The 21,827-nt window shown below is 44.7% G+C and overlaps 2 protein-coding genes across 2 annotated transcripts; one reads left to right on the top strand and one right to left on the bottom strand.

Annotated features, from left to right (window-relative positions):
• The first annotated feature begins 13,004 nt into the window (after nt 1-13,004).
• LOC125521598 (COP9 signalosome complex subunit 6-like) lies at nt 13,005-17,070 on the top strand. The gene is made up of 9 exons (XM_048686657.1): nt 13,005-13,481; nt 13,595-13,683; nt 14,515-14,608; nt 15,612-15,673; nt 15,783-15,861; nt 15,949-16,041; nt 16,213-16,313; nt 16,401-16,456; nt 16,673-17,070. The coding sequence occupies exons 1-9, from the start codon at nt 13,127-13,129 to the stop codon at nt 16,755-16,757; spliced, it is 1,014 nt and encodes a 337-aa protein (XP_048542614.1). The 5' UTR covers nt 13,005-13,126; the 3' UTR covers nt 16,758-17,070.
• Nucleotides 17,071-17,812: 742 nt separating this feature from the next.
• LOC125520460 (F-box protein At-B-like) lies at nt 17,813-21,395 on the bottom strand. The gene is made up of 4 exons (XM_048685384.1): nt 21,133-21,395; nt 20,838-21,043; nt 19,551-19,650; nt 17,813-19,323 (listed from the first exon to the last, which is right to left on the bottom strand). The coding sequence occupies exons 1-4, from the start codon at nt 21,349-21,351 to the stop codon at nt 17,983-17,985; spliced, it is 1,866 nt and encodes a 621-aa protein (XP_048541341.1). The 5' UTR covers nt 21,352-21,395; the 3' UTR covers nt 17,813-17,982.
• Between the last annotated feature and the right edge of the window lie 432 nt (nt 21,396-21,827).

Below are 21,827 nucleotides of genomic sequence, written 5' to 3' on the forward strand. Positions count from 1 at the left end.
CGCGAGCGGAAGCGTTCAAAGAACGTGGATGAGGGAGTCGTACTCGACGTGATTCGAATCACCGAAGATCCTAGCACCGAACGGACGGCACCTCCGCGTTCAACACACGTATGGAACAGTCACGTCTCCTTCTTCTTGATCCAGCAAGGGGGAAGGAGAGGTTGAGGGAGATGGCACCAGCAGCAGCACGACGGCGTGGTGATGATGGAGCTGCAGTACTCCGTCAGGGCTTCGCCAAGCGCTATGGAGGAGGAGGAAGTGTTGGAGAGGGAGAAGGAGGCAACCAAAAGCGTGGGATGAAAGCCCTCCTTCCCCCACTATATATAGGAGGGCCAAGGGGGGGTGCCAGCCCTAGGAGATCCAATCTCCTAGGGTGGGGCGGCGGCCAAGGGGGGTTTCCCTCCCCCCAAGGCACCTAGGAGGTGCCTTCCCCTCCTAGGACTCTTTCCCCTTGTAACCCTAGGCGCATGGGCCTCTTGGGGCTGGTGCCCTTGGCCCATGTAGGCCAAGGCGCACCCCCTACAGCCCATGTGGCCCCCCGGGACAGGTGGCCCCACCCGGTGGGCCCCCGGGACCCTTCTGGTGGTCCCGGTACAATACCGATAACCCCGAAACTTGTCCCGATAGCCGAAATAGTACTTCCTATATATAATTCTTTACCTCCGGACCATTCCGGAACTCCTCGTGACGTCCGGGATCTCATCCGGGACTCGGAACAACATTCGGATTACTGCATATACATATCCCTACAACCCTAGCGTCACCGAACTTTAAGTGTGTAGACCCTACGGGTTCGGGAGACATGTAGACATGACCGAGATCGCTCTCCGGTCAATAACCAACAGCGGGATCTGGATACCCATGTTGGCTCCCACAAGCTCCACGATGATCTCATCGGATGAACCACGATGTCGAGGATTCAAGCAACCCCGTATGCAATTCCCTTTGTCAATCGGTATGTTACTTGCCCGAGATTCGATCGTCGGTATCCCAATACCTTGTTCAATCTCGTTACCGGCAAGTCACTTTACTCGTACCATAATGCATGATCCCGTGACCAGACACTTGGTCACTTTGAGCTCATTATAATGATGCATTACCGAGTGGGCCCAGTGATACCCCTCCGTCATACGGAGTGACAAATCCCTGTCTTGATCCGTGTCAACCCAACAGACACTTTCGGAGATACCTGTAGTGCACCTTTATAGTCACCCAGTTACGTTGTGACGTTTGGTACACCCAAAGCACTCCTATGGTATCCAGGAGTTACACGATCTCATGGTCAAAGGAAAAGATACTTGACATTGGAAAAGCTCTAGCAAACGAACTACACGATCTTGCGCTATGCTTAGGATTGGGTCTTGTCCATCACATCATTCTCCTAATGATGTGATCTCGTTATCAATGACATCCAATGTCCATAGTCAGGAAACCATGACTATCTGTTGATTAACGAGCTAGTCAACTAGAGGCTTACTAGGGACATGTTGGTGTCTATTATTCACACATGTATTACGATTTCCGGATAATACAATTATAGCATGAATAAAGACAATTATCATGAACAAAGAAATATAATAATAATGCTTTTATTATTGCCTCTAGGGCATATTTCCAACAAGTGCCACAAATAAGTTGCACTATCATTATCAACTCTGCATCTTTTGGCTTCAACACTATGAATATGTGTGTCACTACTATCGAGATTCAATAAAAATAGACCACTCTTTAAGGGTGCATGACCATAAAAGATATTACTCATATAAATAGAACAACCATTATTCTCAGATTTAAATGAATAACCGTCTCACATCAAACAAGATCCAGATATAATGTTCATGCTTAACGCTGGCACCAAATAACAATTATTTAGGTCTAATATTAATCCCGGAGGTAGATGTAGAGGTAGCGTGCCGACTGCGATCACATCGACTTTGGAACCGTTTCCCACGCGCATCGTCACCTCGTCCTTAGCCAATCTTCGCTTAATCCGTAGTCCCTGTTTCGAGTTGCAAATATTAGCAACAGAACCAGTATCAAATACCCAGGTGCTACTGCGAGCATTATTAAGGTACACATCAATAACATGTATATCACATATACCTTTGTTCACCTTGCCATCCTTCTTATCCGCCAAATACTTGGGGCAGTTCCGCTTCCAGTGACCAGTATGCTTGCAGTAGAAGCACTCAGTTTCAGGCTTAGGTCCAGGTTTTGGTTTCTTCTCTTGAGTAGCAACTTGCTTGCTGTTCTTTTTGAAGTTCCCCTTCTTCTTCCCTTTGCCCTTTTTCTTGAAACTAGTGGTCTTGTTGACCATCAACACTTGATGCTCCTTCTTGATTTCTACCTCCGCAGCTTTCAGCATTGCGAAGAGCTCGGGAATAGCCTTATTCATCCCTTGCATATTATAGTTCATCACGAAGCTCTTGTAGCTTGGTGGCAGTGATTGGAGAATTCTGTCAATGACGCAATCATCTGGAAGGTTAACTCCCAATTGAATCAAGTGATTATTATACCCAGACATTTTGAGTATATGCTCACTGATAGAACTGTTCTCCTCCATCTTGCAGCTATAGAACTTATTGGAGACTTCATATCTCTCAATCCGGGCATTTACTTGAAATATTAACTTCAACTCCTGGAACATCTCATATGCTCCATGACGTTCAGAACGTCGTTGAAGTCCCGATTCTAAGCCGTAAAGCATGGCACACTGAACTATCGAGTAGTCATCAGTTTTGCTCTGCCAGACGTTCATAACATCTAGTGTTGCTCCAGCAGCAGGCCTGGCACCCAGCGGTGCTTCCAGGATGTAATTCTTCTGTGCAGCAATGAGGATAATCCTCAAGTTACGGACCCAGTCCGTGTAATTGCTACCATCATCTTTCAACTTTGCTTTCTCAAGGAACGCATTAAAATTCAATGGAACAACAGCACGAGCCATCTATCTACAATCAAGCATAAACAAGCAAGATACTATCAGGTACTAAGTTTCATGATAAATTTAGGTTCAATTAAATTTACTTAAAGAACTCCCACTTAGATAGACATCCCTCTAATCCTCTAAGTGATTACGTGATCCAAATCAACTAAACCATGTCCGATCATCACGTGAGATGGAGTAGTTTCATTGGTGAACATCACTATGTTGATCATATCTACTATATGATTCACGCTCGACCTTTCGGTCTCCGTGTTCCGAGGCCATATCTGTATATGCTTGGCTCGTCAAGTATAACCTGAGTATTCCGCGTGTGCAACTGTTTTGCACTCATTGTATTTGAACGTAGAGCCTATCACACCCGATCATCACGTGGTGTCTCAGCACGAAGAACTTTCGCAACGGTGCATACTCAGGGAGAACACTTCTTGATAATTAGTGAGAGATCATCTTATAATGCTACTGTCAATCAAAGCAAGATAAGATGCATAAAAGATAAACATCACATGCAATCAATATAAGTGATATGATATGGCCATCATCATCTTGTGCTTGTGATCTCCATCTTCGAAGCACCGTCGTGATCACCATCGTCACCGGCGCGACACCTTGATCTCCATCGTAGCATCGTTGTCGTCTCGCCAATCTTATGCTTCCACAACTATCGCTACCGCTTAGTGATAAAGTAAAGCATTACAGCGCGATTGCATTGCATACAATAAAGCGACAACCATATGGCTCCTGCCAGTTGCCGATAACTCGGTTACAAAACATGATCATCTCATACAATAAAATTTAGCATCATGTCTTGACCATATCACATCACAACATGCCCTGCAAAAACAAGTTAGACGTCCTCTACTTTGTTGTTGCAAGTTTTACGTGGCTGCTACGGGCTTAAGCAAGAACCAATCTTACCTACGCATCAAAACCACAACGATAGTTTGTCAAGTTGGTGCTATTTTAACCTTCACAAGGACCGGGCGTAGCCACACTCGGTTCAACTAAAGTTGGAGAAACTATCACCCGCAAGCCACCTATGTGCAAAGCACGTCGGGAGAACCGGTCTCGCGTAAGCGTACGCGTAATGTCGGTCCGGGCCGCTTCGTCCAACAATACCGCCGAACCAAAGTATGACATGCTGGTAAGCAGTATGACTTATATCGCCCACAACTCACTTGTGTTCTACTCGTGCATATAACATCAACATATAAAACCTAGGCTCTGATACCATTGTTGGGGAACGTAGTAATTTGAAAAAAAAATCCTACGCACACGCAAGATCATGGTGATGCATAGCAACGAGAGGGGAGAGTGTGATCTACGTACCCTTGTAGATCGACAACAGAAGCGTTTGGTTGATGTAGTCGTGCGTCTCCACGACCCAACCGATCAAGCATCAAAACTACGGCACCTCCGAGTTCTAGCACACGTTCAGCTCGATGACGATCCCCGGACTCCGATCCAGCAAAGTGTCGGGGAAGAGTTCCGTCAGCATGACGGCGTGGTGACGATCTTGATGCACTACCGTCGCAGGGCTTCGCCTAAGCACCGCTACAATATTATCGAGGACTATGGTGGAAGGGGGCACCGCACACGGCTAAGAATATGATCACGTGGATCAACTTGTGTGTCAAGGGGTGCCCTCTGTTGGGGAACGTAGCAGAAATTCAAAATTTTCCTACGTGTCACCAAGATCTATCTATGGAGAGACCAGCAACGAGGGGAAGGAGAGTGCATCTACATACCCTTGTAGATCGCTAAGCGGAAGCGTTCAAGTGAACGGGGTTGATGGAGTCGTACTCGTCGTGATTCAAATCACCGGAGATCCTAGTGCCGGACGGACGGCACCTCCGCGTTCAACACACGTACAGCCCGATGATGTCTCCCACGCCTTGATCCAGCAAGGAGAGAGGGAGAGGTTGAGGAAGACTCCATCCAGCAGCAGCACAACGGCATGGTGGTGATGGAGGAGCGTGGCAATCCCTGCAGGGCTTCGCCAAGCACCGCGAGATATGAGGAGAAAGAGAGGGAGGGCTGCACCAACAGGCAGAGATCAGATCGCGTGTTATGGGCAGCCCCAGGCCTCACTATATATAGGGGAGAGGGAGGAGGGTGCGCCCCCTCTAGGGTTCCCACCCCTAGAGGGGCGGCAACCCTAGATGGGCCTTGGGGTGGCGGCCAAGGGAGGATTCCCTCCCCCCCCAAGGCACCTAGGAGGTGCCTTCCCCTCCTAGGACTCTTCCTTTAGGGTTTCCCCACACTAGGCGCATGGGCCCTAGGGGAAAGTGGCGCCCCAGCCCACTTTGGGCTGGATCCCTTTCCCACTTCAGCCCATGGGACCCTCCGGGATAGGTAGCCCCACCCGGTGGACCCCCGGGACCCTTCCGGTGGTCCCGGTACAATACCGATGACCCCGAAACTTGTCCCGATGGCCGAAATAGGACTTCCTATATATAAATCTTTACCTCTGGACCATTCCGGAACTCCTGGTGACGTCCGGGATCTCATCCGGGACTCCGAACAACATTCGGTAACCACATACAAACTTCCTTTATAACCCTAGCGTCATCGAACCTTAAGTGTGTAGACCCTACGGGTTCGGGAACCATGCAGACATGACCGAGACGTTCTCCAATCAATAACCAACAGCGGGATCTGGATACCCATGTTGGCTCCCACATGTTCCACGATGATCTCATCGGATGAACCACGATGTCAAGGACTTAATCAATCCCGTATACAATTCCCTTTGTCTATCGGTATTGTACTTGCCCGAGATTCGATCGTCGGTATCCCTATACCTTGTTCAATCTCGTTACCGGCAAGTCTCTTTACTCGTTCCGTAACACATCATCCCGTGATCAACTCCTTGATCACATTGTGCACATTATGATGATGTCCTACCGAGTGGGCCCAGAGATACCTCTCCGTTTACACGGAGTGACAAATCCCAGTCTCGATTCGTGCCAACCCAACAGACACTTTCAGAGATACCTATAATGTACCTTTATAGCCACCCAGTTACGTTGTGACGTTTGGCACACCCAAAGCACTCCTACGGTATCCGGGAGTTGCACAATCTCATGGTCTAAGGAAATGATACTTGACATTAGAAAAGCTTTAGCATACGAACTACACGATCTAGTGCTATGCTTAGGATTGGGTCTTGTCCATCACATCATTCTCCTAATGATGTGATCCCGTTATCAATGACATCCAATGTCCATGGTCAGGAAACCGTAACCATCTATTGATCAACGAGCTAGTCAACTAGAGGCTTACTAGGGACATGGTGTTGTCTATGTATCCACACATGTATCTGAGTTTCCTATCAATACAATTATAGCATGGATAATAAACGATTATCATGAACAAGGAAATATAATAATAACTAATTTATTATTGCCTCTAGGGCATATTTCCAACACCCTCTGCCCCCGTATATAAAGTATCAAGGGGAGGAGGCCGGCCGGCCCTCTATGGCGCACCAAGGAGGAGTCCTCCTCCTAGTAGGAGTAGGACTCCTACTAGGAGGAGGAAAGAAGTGGGGAGGGAGAGGGAAAGGGGGGCGCCGCCCCCCCTCTCCTAGTCCAATTCGGACCAGGAGGGAGGAGGCGCGCGGCCCACCTTTGGCTGCCCCTCTCTCTCTCCACTAAGGCCCATATGGCCCATTACTTCTCCCGGGGGGTTCCGGTAACCCTCCGGCTCTCCGGTTTTCTCCGAAATCACCCGGAACACTTCCGGTGTCCGAATATAGCCGTCCAATATATCAATCTTTATGTCTCAACCATTTCGAGACTCCTCGTCATGTCCGTGATCACATTGGGACTCTGAACTAACTTCGGTACATCAAAACTCATAAACTCATAATATAACTATCATCGAAACCTTAAGCGTGCGGACCCTACGGGTTCGAGCACAATGTAGACATGATCGAGACACGTCTCCGGTCAATAACCAATAGCGGAACCTGGATGCTCATATTGGCTCCTACATATTCTACGAAGATCTTTATCGGTCAGACCGCATAACAACATACGTTGTTCCCTTTGTCATGGGTATGTTACTTGCCCGAGATTCGATCGTCGGTATCCCATACCTAGTTCAATCTCGTTACCGGCAAGTCTCTTTACTCGTTTTGTAATACATCATCTCACAACTAACTCATTAGTTGCAATGCTTGCAAGGCTTATGTGATGTGTAGTACCGAGAGGGCCCAGAGATACCTCTCCGACAATCGGAGTGTGACAAATCCTAATCTCGAAATACTCCAACCCAACATGTACCTTTGGACACACCTGTAGAGCACCTTTATAATCACCCAGTTACGTTGTGACGTTTGGTAGCACACAAAGTGTTCCCGCAAAACGGGAGTTGCATAATCTCATAGTCATAGGAACATGGATAAGTCATGAAGAAAGCAATAGCAACATACTAAACGATCGGGTGCTAAGCTAATGGAATGGGTCATGTCAATCAGATCATTCACCTAATGATGTGATCCCGTTAATCAAATAACAACTTTTGTTTATGGCTAGGAAACATAACCATCTTTGATTAACGAGCTAGTCAAGTAGAGGCATACTAGTGACACTCTGTTTGTCTATGTATTCACACATGTATTATGTTTCCGGTTAATACAATTCTAGCATGAATAATAAACATTTATCATGGATATAAGGAAATAAATAATAACTTTATTATTGCCTCTAGGGCATATTTCCTTCAACAGCGGGTTGCGCGGGAGAGTGGACCGCTGTAGATAGAGGAAGGAAGGTGATGGAGATGTTGGTGAAGATGGCGAAGGTGTTGGAGTAGATCGCGGTGATGATGATGATGGCCACGACAGCGTTCCGGCACCACCGGAAGAGAAGGGGAGAGGGGCCCCCTTCGTCTTCTTCTTCCTTGACCTCCTTCCTAGATGGGAGAAGGGTTTCCCCTCTGGTCCTTGGCCTCCATGGCATGGGAGGGGCGAGAGCCCCTCTGAGATTGGATCTGTCTCTCTGTCTCTCTCTGTTTCAGCGTTCTCAGATTCTTCCCTTTCACCGTTTCTTATATTCCCGGAGATCCGTAACTCCGATTGGGCTGAAATTTTGACACGATCTCTATCTGGAAATTAGCTTTCTTGTGGCGAAAGAAGGGCACCAACCGCCTTACGGGTGGCCCATGAGGGTCAGGGGCCTGCCCAGGGGTGGCAGGCGCGCCCCCTGCCTCGTGGCCACCTCAGGCCCCCTTTCTTACCACTTCCTTCATCTTAGGATTCAGCCATCGTTGATGATCACGAACTGGTTTGGCATCTTCCTCTAAATTTATTTTATGTTGACATAGAGTGGGACTAATGCCCTTAAGATCATCAAGAGTATATCCAATAGTAGCATGGTGCTTCTTCAGAGTTTTCAATAATCTCTCTTCCTCATGCTCTGAAAGGTTAGCACTAATAATAACAGGATATATCTTTTTCTCATCAAGATAAGCATATTTAAGAGTATCAGGTAACGGTTTAAGCTCAAACACGGGATCACCCTTGGGTGGAGGAGGATCCCCTAGGATTTCAACAGGTAAATTGTGTTTCAGGATGGGTTCCTGTTTAAAGAATACTTCATCTATTTCACTTCTTTCATTCATGAACATATCATTTTCATAGTCTAGCAAATAGTGTTCTAAAGGATCACTAGGAGGTACGGCAATAGAAGCAAGACCAATAATTTCATCTTTACTAGGCAATTCCTCTTCACGGTGTTGTCTATGAAATTTAGAGAAATTAAATTCATGAGACATATCACCTAAACCAATAGTAACAACATCCTTTTTGTAATCTATCTTAGCATTAACAATGTTCAAGAAGGGTCTACCAAATATAATGGGACAAAAGCTATCTTGTGGGGAACCAAGAACAAGAAAATTAGCAGGATATTTAGTTTTCCCACACAAGACTTCAACATCTCTAACAATTCCAATTGGTGAAATAGTATCTCTATTGGCAAGTTTAATTGTGACATCAATATCTTCTATCTCAGCAGGTGCAATATCATGCATAATTTCTTTGTATAAGTCATGAGGTATAGTACTGGCACCCATATCACATAAGCCATGATAACAATGATCTCCTATTTTAACAGAAATAACAGGCATGCCTGCCAAAGATCTAGGTTTATCTTTAGCACAAGGTTTAGTAATTCTAGCAGTCTCATCATAGAAATGAATAACATGCCCATCAATATTATCAAACAAGAGATATTTAACAATAGCAATATTAGGTTCAACTTTAATTTGCTCAGGAGGTGTATAAGTTCTAATATTGCTTTTACGAACCACAGTTGAAGCTTTAGTATGATCCTTTATCCTAATAGGGAAAGGTGGTTTCTCAACATAAGAAGTAGGAACAATAGGATCATTATAAGTGATAGTCTTTTCTTCAACTTTAATAGGTGCAGCTATTTTTACTTCTATGGGAGGATGATATTTAAACCACTTCTACCTAGGGAGATCAACATGAGTAGCAAAAGATTCATAGAAAGAAGCTACTATCTCAGAGTCAAGTCCATATTTAATGCTAAATTTACGAAAAACATCAGTATCCATAAAGATTTAACACAATCAAATTTAGGTGTCATACCTGACTCCTTACCTTCGTCGAGGTCCCAATCTTCAGAGTTGCGTTTAATTCTTTCCAATAAATCCCATTTGAATTCAATAGTCTTCGTCATAAAAGAGCCAGCACAAGAAGTATCGAGCATGGTGCGATTGTTATCAGAAAGTCGAGCATATAAATTTTGAATAATCATTTCTCTTGAGAGCTCATGATTGGGGCATGAATATAACATTGATTTAAGCCTCCCCCAATCTTGAGCGATACTTTCTCCTTCGTGAGGCCAAATATTATATATATAATTGCGATCACGATGAACAAGATGCATAGGATAAAACTTCTGATGAAATTCCAATTTCAATCGTTTGTAGTTCCATGACCCCGTATCATCACATAGCCTATACCATGTCAATGCATCTTCCTTCAAAGATAAAGGGAAGACCTTCTTCTTAGTAACATCTTCGGATACACCTGCAAGCTTAAATAATCCACAAACTTCATCCACATATATTAGGTGCTCATCATGATGCGTTGTTCCGTCTCCTGCAAAAGGATTAGCTAGCAGTTTTTCTATCATACCCGAAGGAATTTCAAAGCAGACATTTTCATTTTCAGTAGGTTGAGGAGCAACTCTTTGCTCTACTGGTCGGGGTGAAGATATCCCGAACAAGCCCCTCATAGGATTACTTTCCATAGTAACAAGTGATAGTAAATTTTAGCACACTATATAAATTTTTCCTTACCAAATTCCACCTACCAAAGGCGCTTCACTCCCTGGCAACGGCGCCAGAAAAGAGTCTTGATGACCCACAAGTATAGGGGATCTATCGTAGTCCTTTCGATAAGTAAGAGTGTCGAACCCAACGAGGAGCAGAAGGAAATGATAAGCGGTTTTCAGCAAGGTATTCTCTGCAAGCACTGAAATAATAGGTAACAGATAGTTTTGTGATAGGATAATTTGTAACGAGTAACAAGTAACAAAAGTAAATAAAGTGCAGCAAGGTGGCCCAATCCTTTTTGTAGTAAAGGACAAGCCTGGACAAACTCTTATATGATGTAAAGCGCTCCCGAGGACACATGGGAATATCGTCAAGCTAGTTTTCATCACGATCATATGATTCGCGTTCGGTACTTTGATAATTTGGTATGTGGGTGTACCGGTGCTTGGGTACTGTCCTTACTTGGACAAGCATCCCACTTATGATTAACCTCTATTGCAAGCATCCGCAACTACAACAAAAGTATTAAGGTAAACGTAACCATAGCATGAAACATATGGATCCAAATCAGCCCCTTATGAAGCAACGCATAAACTAGGGTTTAAGCTTCTGTCACTCTAGCAACCCATCATCTACTTATTACTTCCCAATGCCTTCCTCTAGGCCCAAATAATGGTGAAGTGTCATGTAGTCGACATTCACATAACACCACTAGAGGAGAGACAATATACATCTCATCAAAATATCGAACGAATACCAAATTCACATGACTACTAATAGCAAGACGTCTCCCATGTCCTCAGGAACAAACGTAACTACTCACAAAGCATACTCATGTTCATAATCAGAGGGGTATTAATATGCATATAGGATCTGAACATATGATCTTCCACCAAATAAACCAACTAGCATCAACTACAAGGAGTAATTAACACTACTAGCAACCCACAGGTACCAATCCCAGACTTGGAGACAAGAATTGGATACAAGAGATGAACTAGGGTTTTGAGAGGAGATTGTGCTGGTGAAGATGTTGATGGAGATTGCCCTCTCCCGATGAGAGGAGCGTTGGTGATGACGATGGCGATGATTTCCCCTCTCCTGGAGGGAAGTTTCCCCGGCAGAACAGCTCCGCCAGAGCCCTAGATTGGTTCTGCCAAGGTTCCGCCTCGTGGCGGCGGAGTCTCGTCTGGAAAGATGGCTTATGATTTTTTCCTCATCGAAAGACTCCATATAGCAGAAGATGGCCATCGGAGGGCCACCAGGTGGCCCACGAGGTAGGGGGCGCCTAGGGGGGTAGGGCGCGCCCCCCACCCTCGTGGGCAGGGTGTGCCCCCCTGGTGAACTTCTTGCGCTCGGTATTTTATATATATTCTGAAAACGTCTTCCGTGAAGTTTCAAGACTTTTGGAGCTGTGCAGAATAGGTCTCTAATATTTGCTCCTTTTCCAGCCCAGAATCTCAGCTGCCGGCATTCTCCCTCTTTATGTAAACCTTGTAAAATAAGAGAGAATAGGCATAAGTATTGTGACATAATGTGTAATAACAACCCATAATGCAATAAATATCGATATAAAAGCATGATGCAAAATGGACGTATCAATGGGCAACGATGTTATCTCTTTGACCCCGTAACAAACACTCCAGTTATTTTCTCTATGTATGGTGTAACATATCTCACATGTTAATGGAATAGTATTTGGCATGCTTTAGGATTTACAACAAATTATGTTGTTTTTTTACGGTTTTGCTTCAACTTTGCTAACTCCCTATGGCCTGGACAAAGACTGATAGTGATCATGTTTGTTCAAAGGCTAGAGCCTCCAATAAGCAATCCTAGTAATCAAGAGGATCTGAACAGTTCATTACTTTATTGTTTCCTAGTTGGGATTCATTTTTTGCTACACATCTTAAATCAGTAGTATGACTGATAAGTGCTAACCAAGGTAAGCATTCGAATTAATGTTTATTGTGTGTACACAAGCATCATTCATAAATGACAACTAAACCTTCAAAGGCCAAAAAGCCATAGCCATATATGAAGATGCAAACTTGTTCATACGATAGGCATGACAAAGTTCAAGATTAGAAGGTTGGATGGCTAAGTTGCCAAGGAACTAAAATGTCCCCATTGTTGTAAGTTGGATGTAAATGCAAGATAGGTTAGATGGTCATTGGATGATTAAAACTAAGAAAACTAAAACTGCAAAAAAATGGTAACAATAACAGCTTCTTTGGACTGTAGGAATAGGAAAAAACGCAGGATTGAGATGACATGTACCCTAGGATCCTACAAGATTTTGAAACATAGGATTCCTGCAGTAAGTGTCTTTGGATGGTGCATTACAATGCAAAAAGGGAATTGGGGGGGGGGGGGGTGAGAGAGAGTAGGGAGAGATAGAGTGAGATGCATTGTACTTTTCAAAGGAGGTTTGCCTATAGGATGGGGGCATAGGAAATTGGGAGACTCAATCCGGAATTTGGTAGACTCAATCCTATGATCCAAAGGATTCCATAGAAAAAAAATCCTTAGATTTGAATCCTCCAAAATTCCTTCAAAGAGGCCCTAACTGAATTATTCATTGGGCTGGGTGCAGCCACCGGGTTTTTTTTTTTTGAGGGGGTAGCCACCGGGTAAGTAGGGTGGGTCTGTTTAACTCGCAGGCCCGTTTAACCTAACCACACCTTTCTTTCGGCCCAGCAAGCCCAGGTTATCCACCCGGTCACGACGTATACTGTATACAAGCCCGAAACCTAAGCAGGCACACCAAAGGACAAGAGCGCAAAACCCCCACCACGGACCCTCGCCGTCGCTGTCTCCGTCTCCCATCTCGCCGGCGCTAGCTAGGGCACCGGTCGCCCTCCCCCTCCGACGATGTCGACGCCCTCTGATCCAGCGGCGTCCGCCCAGCCCCCCTCCACCGCGGCCACCTCCAGCAGCGGCCTCACCTTCAAGCTCCACCCCCTCGTCATCGTGAACGTCTCCGACCACTACACCCGCGTCAAGGCCCAGGCCTCCTTCCCCGCCGAGGCCCCGTCGCCGGGCAAGGCGCAGGCCTCCTGCTCCGCCGAAGGCTCCCCGGCCCCCGCGGAGCCGCCGAGAGTCTTCGGGTGCGTGATCGGGGTGCAGCGCGGCCGGACGGTCGAGATCTTCAACAGCTTCGAGCTCGTCCTCGACCCCGTCACCGGCACGCTCGAGCGCGCCTTCCTGGAGAAGAAGCTCGAGCTCTGTAAGCCGACGGCGAATCTCGTGTGTTTCTAGGGTTTGGTGACGCGTGTAGGAATATAATTTGGGGTTTGTGCGTGGTCTGATTGGTCCATGCTGCAATTGTGCCTCTTGCAGATAAGAAGGTGTTCCCTGAGTTCTATGTGTTGGGCTGGTACTCTACTGGGAGCGATGTGCAGGATACTGACATCCTAATCCACAAGGCTGTGAGTACTTACAATCCTTTTTTCAAGTTCCTAATCCTTGAGACGGACAATGTGCTTGTTTTTTTGCTAATTGTTACAAAAAAAAGTGCAATTGTGATTTGGTGTGATGTACTACTCTTGAACGTGGTTGGTTTTTTATTGCCGTGTGGAAAGAGGAGGTGGAAGAGGAGCAGAGAACATGATTTCTTGCATTCCTGTGCATAGAACGTTTTTGTTTTTTATTTGTTTAAAAGTGATTTACTGTTCGTCATTGCATTCCATCCATGTATGTATTTGTAAAATTGAGAAAATAAGTTGCGTAGTGCCTATGGAAGGCTGGGAGTTTTCTTGTTGTAGTAGCGTTATAATGGGTGGTAGAACAAATGATAGGTAATTATTGGTACCCATAAACCAAGACCCCGTTTTGCTTCTGATGAGGTTCAGTTTTGCTGTAGGATAAACTTAGACAATTTTGTTTTAGTCTTTTGTGCAGACTGCATATTACATCTGTTCTCAATCAAGCCTATACAACTGTTGCAAACTCTTAAGTCCACATGTATGGACCAGCATTACCTTTGAAACCAAATCAAGTTAACACTAGATGCAAAGTATTTTTCCAACATGTTTTATATCAAAATGGTGCACGCCCTATGTCATGGCTCGCAGCAACATACATTACTGCTACTCTCAAACTCTGGTACATTGCTGAGTTTTGTTCAACTGCATCACCAAATAAATAGAGACCATACTGGAAACCTGCTTTTGAGAGGAATATTGCTTTTCAATATGGATATGATCTGCTGTATGTAATATTCATTCGCCTCCATGTAACTTTGTTTTTCTATGATCCAGCTGATGGACATTAATGAAAGCCCTGTTTATCTTCTCTTGAATCCTGCAATCAACCACTCCCAGAAGGATCTACCTGTGACAATTTATGAGAGTGGTAGGTTAATCTGATCTACAATTTGTATTATCATTCAAGTGGTGCTATTGGCATGTCTTCTTTTTGGTTCTGCATAATTGGTTTATTTATGATGTGAACCAACCTTGGTTCATGTTGGAACAACTAACGCGCATAGGGTGGCAGATGGAATGGCTTCAAGGGGATTAGGTTTTTGGAAGGGGAAGATAGGAACATGTTGAAATGAGACTAATGAGTGGACAGTTGAATGGCTTCAAGGGGATTAGGGTTTTGGAAGAGAATTTACAGCTCTCCTGCTAACATAAAATAGAAATGAGACTAACGAGAGGACCAAGAGAGGTTTGGGAAATACCAAATATATGAGAGAAATATCTACCCAACCTCCCAAGACTTGAAAACTTGGAAGCAAACTCAACTCATCTTCTATCTCTTTGCTAATTCTCTGGGGGTACAGATGCCTACATCGGAAAGGCTCAACGAAATTACCTATGATACAACTCTTATTCCTTTCTTGACTGCACCCCTGTCAATCAACCCAATGTCTAACACACTATTATTAACATCATGCTTTATACTTCCTAATAATTGTCCTGGATAACGAGTTCTGGTAGTTATTGCTGGTGTTGGTTTCCTTGAGCCATACACCTGCCAAGCCATGAGTGCCATTTGCTGCTGTTGTGTGCACAAACCTGACTTACCCATGTCCACAATAGTATAACTTCATGGTTTTTGTTTATTTTTGGAAACAGGGCCATTGCCCTTGCTCAATTGATCATGAATCATGTTTTTTATGTTCGTTGTATTGAGCTTTGCTTTAGGGTGCACATCAACTATGCATGTAGTGTTTTTTAATATAAATAACAGTTTGTAGCCATCACTATTATAGTGTGGGTAGCCCTTAAGTTTCTCGCTTCTGATATTTCTGTAACTAGTTTGGAGTTTTTCATTGCGCTAATGCTCTTATCCTGTTCACTTTCCTGTCTTTGCTGCTAATTCTTTGTTTTTCACCTTTGTAAAATTCAAGAGTTGCATGTTATCGATGGGGGCCCCCAGCTCATCTTTGTCAAATCAAATTACACAATTGAGGTTGGTTTTTTTCCTTCTCTAATCTCTTTGGGTTGGTCTAGCTCTGAATTTATTTTTTTAGTTCTGATTTATTTTTATTAACACTTATTCACATTTACATTTGATTTAGACTGTAGAAGCAGAGAGGATATCTGTAGATCATGTTGCCCATCTGAAACCATCTGATGGTGGCTCTGCAGCAACTCAATGTAAGGATCCTTTTGTTCAACATCAATTTTAGCACCTTGGATAAGGTACCATTTTCGGTCAAAATACTAACAGACATGTTTGAGCAGTGGCTGCTCATCTTACAGGAATACACAGTGCCATCAAGATGCTCAATAGCAGGGTCCGTGTTATCCAGCAATACCTTGGTGCCATGCAAAAGGGTTTGTCTTTTGCCACTGATCTGATGTTCTAAATCTTTCTCCAAAATGTGGCTGTGTTTTATCCACGTGCTTTAAACATAGTCCCTCAATATTTATTCGCCAGAATTTGCAGCGTCTTCGAACTATTTGTGTAAGTACTTATCAATCACTAAGCCTCTTCCATCACCGCAGGTGATATTCCACTGGATAATTCACTCCTTAGGCAAGTCTCAAGCCTCGTAAGAAGACTACCAGCTATGGAATCGGAGAAATTCCAAGATGACTTCTTGACGGTAGGTTAACCTCCATTTTGTTGTGTTATTTAACTGATTAACTTCACCTTGCATCTTATGATACCATGATATTCTCTTTGTTTCCAGGAATACAATGATACCCTCCTCATGACTTACCTTGCAATGTTCACGAACTGTTCAAGGTATGCCTCGGCTTCTTTCATTAAACCTTCTGATAAGAAAGAATGTCGCATATAAAACAGCAGAGTAGAATAAATGGATTTACATCTACATTGAAGTTGTGTGTCAGATGCTCCTTTTGTGGACATCGTATTCCTCTGTATCCTCAAATCATATAATTTGATGTGCTTGCACCGATGTTGATGTTGGTATTGATGGAGCTCTTTGGTGACTTGCAGCACAATGAACGAGTTGGTCGAGAAGTTTAACACCACCTATGAGAGATCCCCTGCCAGGAGAGGAGGCCGAGGCGCTTTCATGTAGATGGGTCCTGCTGCCGCTGAGGTTTTGGTGCTGGTTATCCGTGCTGAGATTTTGAAAATAGTTATCATATCTAGACGCAATTTTTGCGTGCTATCAGTTAGGTGCTCTGTGTTCCGGCAGTATCCGAGACTTTTCAATCTTCTTATCCCCTCTGGGTTGGATCAGTGACACGACGTGCCTGGGATGATTGATTATCCTCTTGTCCCGAAGTTGACATGTAAAGTTCGGCTTAATAGATGTTGCTCAAGTTAACTCGTATCTCGGTCTTGTCCTGCCTTCTTTAAATTGGTTATATGCTTGCAGAATCTTGAAATCCTCAAACTGTGTCACTATTATTTGTTTTATTGAGAGGTACTTGGTACCGCATGTCCATGTATACACATGGCCCACCACTGCTTGAAACAAGGGTTTGAGTCCAATCCATCTTGGTTGGAGACATACGGAATTCGTTTCTTGGTAGTGTATCACAGCTCGCTAAGCATCCGATTAAGTTTTGCTCTCGTGGCTTAATCATCAACTGGGTGTGTCATCATCACGCAGAGAAGGGTCGTGGCACTGGTCGGTACAGTGCATGTGGCGCCGCCAGTCCTTCAGGGTGGGATGACAATTGAGAACGTTTTTTATAGCAAATTATATTGTCGTGAGGATGCCAATATTTTTTTTTACGAAAAACAGTACTGTAGCGGACCATGCTCGGCCAATGCAAATTACCATCAAAATTGTTCGCAAATGCCTCGCTTAGTAAAATTGCCATGCTTGCCCAACACAACTTACCATCAAAACAAAATCATTCGCAAATGCCATCCCTACTAGCGAAGTCATATCATTGGCACCGCTTCTTTGGTGTGCTGTGATGAACTGATGAGCGAGATTTTAACGGTTGTTTTCTTGTGGCTCGTAACAGCCTAATCCGTTGCTGACTGTATCCAGCTTTCCTCGCCCAAAAAATATAAAATAGAATTTGAAAGCTGCATTTATCTAAACTCCTAGACAGATCCATCCGTTCATTACAATACAACATGAGAAAACCAAAGTCATAAGATACCAGTACAACATGTGAGAAAACCAAAGTCATATAAGATACCAGTACAACATGTGAGAAAACCAAAGTCAAAAGAATTACAACATGTGAAAACCAAACGGTCCAAAGAATTGTGTGTTACATAATGGAACAGAGCATTACAACACCAACAGGAATGTCACAAAGAATGTTACATAATGCATATTACAGGGTGCGAACATCAGGATGGCACTGGTTCCTGCAACCCATCTCGCAGTTACTGCCACATATCGTCAGCCCTGGCTTCCGCTCCAGGATCTCTGCAACGGTCGGACTGCCCCCTCGACGCTCCAGCACGTTCTTCCCAACGCCGAGCCACCGCAGGCCTCGGAACAGCGGCGGGTCAACCAGCGGATCAAACAGCCTCAGGAAGTTGCGGGACAGCCTGGTACAGTAGGAGAGATCGAGCATTCTCAGGGTGCTTTTGCCAGAGCCATGCCGGTCCAAACCAAGAGTCTCGAGGCATGGATCGGTGATGAGGACGCAGTTTCGGAGGCACAGGCTGCTTATCCGCTCGCAGTTCTTGGCGATCAATGTGACGGCTCTACCCGATATCCTTGGTACGTTCCCAATGTCAAACGCGACCAAGGTTTTGTTGATGATGCCACTCCCACACAGCAATGAGGCTATGCCGTTGTTGGTGATCCTTCTGCAACTCCTCAAGCACAAGGAAGATATTGGGCAGCTCCCGTTACCGAGTGCTGACAGACCTGCATCGGTGATGTCAGCTCCGGCAAGGTCCAATAGTGTTAACTTGGAAAGCTGTGAGATGGAGGACAGGCCAGAGTCTGCAATGCTCCTGCAACCCGACAGATCAAGAACCTCCAAGTTGGTGCAGGATGAGAGAGATATTGCTGTCTCGCTGGTTAAGAGACCACAGGACAGCAATCTCACTTCCGTGATCTTTGTTGCTGCCTCATCAAGATCGAGGCACGTCAAGTCTGACAAACATGAGGCAGTACTGACCTCGAATTTCCTCAGGTCCTTGCAAGAGTGGAGAAGGGCTGCATATCCAGCATCTCTCACTTTAGAGAACCCACCAAGCCTAATGGTTTGGAGTTGCTTGCATCCTTCAGCAAGCATCAGTAGCCCAAAGTCGTTTACCCTTCTGAAGGTGGAAGAACAACCCTGCTTACCGCGTGTAAGAGATAAATGTGTCAAGTTCTGGCATAAGCCAAGCGCTTGCAGCCCAATATTGGTCAGATCATTGTCCAGATCTGCTTCACTTCCAGGGTTGTCTTCTAGGCAGAGCTCAAGTAAGTTTGAGAGACTTCTTGTGATGAAGGTAACAAGTTCATCCGTTATTATGTCCAGAACTAAAGACAGTGATTCTAGACTGTCACTGAAGGGTGTCTTCGCAGATGGGCTTATGGGAAAGAGTTTCTTTGCCTGCCAATTGGCCACAGGCATTAGCAATAGTACCTTGATGGTACCAGGTATAACAGGCACCAAAGAATCAAAATCAACAGAGCCTGGAGCTAGGAGAGGAAATTTCAGCGAAAGATTCTGCATTGATAGATTTGAAAAGACAGATTAGGCACAGGCACACAGCAACCAAATGAACTTATTCCAACAGCTAATTACTCAAAATCCATGGCTAATATTACTTAACCTTTTATATATATGCTTTAGTATTCAAAGGTTGTTTTTCTACTTAAACTGTACTCAAAAGCTACTAATCTAAAAAATCCAAACATGCAATATCGTGTTCATATGTGACAAAGACACCTCACCTCCAAGTAATCACATCCTTTGAACATGTGTGCTATGGACTTACGGCAGATCACAAAATGTTCACTGCCATTCAAGTTTGCCATCTCCAGTGTAATTGATCTGAATATAAATACAGTATGCTCAGACTTCCCACAATTTGGGTCAAGATGAAAACAAATCATTTTTTAGAGAACAGAAACATAACCAATTACTATGCCAGGTACAAATCAAATATCCCCAATGCCCATCCCACCTGGACAACAATAAACCTTACAATGCAATAATACTAGGCAACAGTTCGTAGCGCCTAATCCAATTTCTCAAGAAATATACTGTTCTGAAATTAGCCTCCATGGCTTAGTGCCAATGCTACTTCCACAACTAATACCATGGCCGCTTGGTTCCACTAGTCACAGTACCAGCTCATGCAGCTTAGATATATGTAGGCCGATATATCAGTTTTGGGGCTCTACCGATGTAAACATAATATATCATTTTCACATATCATCCGATGTGGACCGAAATATTGACCAATATTGCCGATATCTGACGCGATGTGCCCATTGATATAGACCGGTAGGTAAGTCAATGAACACAATTATTTATCACAAACCAGTGATTTGTTAAATGTATTTACAACTTCATCGTACTAGCAAAGTCATGCGTAATGTTTTTTTTAAGGTTAGTCATGCGTAATGTTTGTAGAAACACATATATAAGTTATTGTTTTTAATCTTAGAGTGAGGATTTTGTGAATATGTCTTAAATAGTTTCTTAATTAACAAGTTCATAAACTAGGAATCTAAATTTATTATGCTAGATCATTAACACCATACATTTTGTTTTCGCTGTAAAAATATTTTTGAGGAATATTGAAAAAAATTCCAGATATATTTTCTTCGATATATCTACATATCGTCCCATATACGACATCCGATATGTTCAAGCCCAGCCGATACAAACCCAATATATGATATGTTGAACCTTGATTGACACTGCTATTTGTTGACGAGGTTCAGCCAAAACCTACATCCCATGGGATCCCCTGATACTATCTGATATCCCAACAAACTCAATACCCACGAGAGACTCTGGTCAGAGACCACTCCCTCCATGAACCGCGCCGGAGTCCATCTTGATTCTCTCAGTTACACACAACACTGCCCCTTGGTACTTATTGAGGCCCTGGCTACTACGTGTTCTGACTCAAAATATGTTTTTTTAACCATATCAGCTAATACCACCACAAGTCCAACTGTAATCTAACCCGTAGCATAAGCAAACACGCAATTGCTGAAGAGGCATACCTCAAATTGGTGCACCTCTCGCCAATCACCACAAAGAGGTATGGGGAGAACGACGAGCACTTGAGCAGCGAGAGCTCGCGGAGGCTCTCCTTCGCAATAGCAGCGACCGCGGAGTCATTGAGTAGGCTGCAATTGATGGCGAGGCTGCGGAGCCTTCCATTACCGGCAAGAATCCTATTCGCGATAGCATTCGTCGGCGTAAACGCCTGCAACAGCGACCAAACCCCAGATTAAAGGGAGACCGTCTCTGGCGGTGGGCGGGGAGCGCGAGAGAGGGGGGAGCGACGAGGCTCACCGAGAGGTCTAGGGATGCGACGGAGGATAAGGCGGCACCGGCGGCGCCTCGGAGGGCGCGGCAGGATGCGGCGGCGGAGCAGGCGGCCTCTAGACCCACCCGGCCAACGACCTCCACCAGGAGCGCTTCGGGGAGGATGTCGACCAGGCCTCCTCCTCCGCTGCCGGAGGCCTCGCCGCCGCCCTGGCCGTCGCCGGCGGCGCGGGGCTTCTTCTCCATAGCTCCTTGCTTTCAGACCTAGAGTCAGATGCGCGGAGACCGTCCCTGGATATACCACCACGGCTCGCGGGCCCTCTGTGTTGGTATGACATGTGGGCCCTCTGCCGTCGTTCTATTTGGTTTTATTCTGCTACTGTTCTAAATGAGGAAATAAACCAATAAACCGGACCTGCTGTTCGTTCTTGGAAGAAAACGGTTAGGGCTAGGTATCTGAAATTTTCAAAACATTCTATGTGTGGTAGCTACTCAATACGTACGTTGCAAAATGCACGATGTTATGGGCATCGTCATGTTTTTTAGCATGCAAATATAAGTATACACGTGTCCACGGGGTTCCTAAATCTCATCTAAATGAATAAGATTTAACAATGTCTCATCTAAGTCGTGATCCATTCGATCTATTGTTGTAGTCTTCGCGTAAACTTGACCCCGCTTTGATTTTCTATCCCGCTGTCGACTTTCCCATTCAAGTCAGG

Source organism: Triticum urartu, chromosome 7, assembly GCF_003073215.2.
Source record: "Triticum urartu cultivar G1812 chromosome 7, Tu2.1, whole genome shotgun sequence".
NCBI lineage: Eukaryota > Viridiplantae > Streptophyta > Magnoliopsida > Poales > Poaceae > Triticum > Triticum urartu.

Coding starts and splice junctions, on each gene's coding strand:
- LOC125521598 (XM_048686657.1), top strand. CDS start 13,127: ATGTCGACGCCCTCTGATCCAGCGGCGTCCGCCCAGCCCCCCTCCACC. Junction 13,684..14,514: donor ACATCCTAATCCACAAGGCT/GTGAGTACTTAC, acceptor TCTATGATCCAG/CTGATGGACATTAATGAAAG. Junction 14,609..15,611: donor TGTGACAATTTATGAGAGTG/GTAGGTTAATCT, acceptor GTAAAATTCAAG/AGTTGCATGTTATCGATGGG.
- LOC125520460 (XM_048685384.1), bottom strand. CDS start 21,351: ATGGAGAAGAAGCCCCGCGCCGCCGGCGACGGCCAGGGCGGCGGCGAG. Junction 19,651..20,837: donor GAGAGGTGCACCAATTTGAG/GTATGCCTCTTC, acceptor ATTTATATTCAG/ATCAATTACACTGGAGATGG. Junction 19,324..19,550: donor AAGGATGTGATTACTTGGAG/GTGAGGTGTCTT, acceptor CTATCAATGCAG/AATCTTTCGCTGAAATTTCC.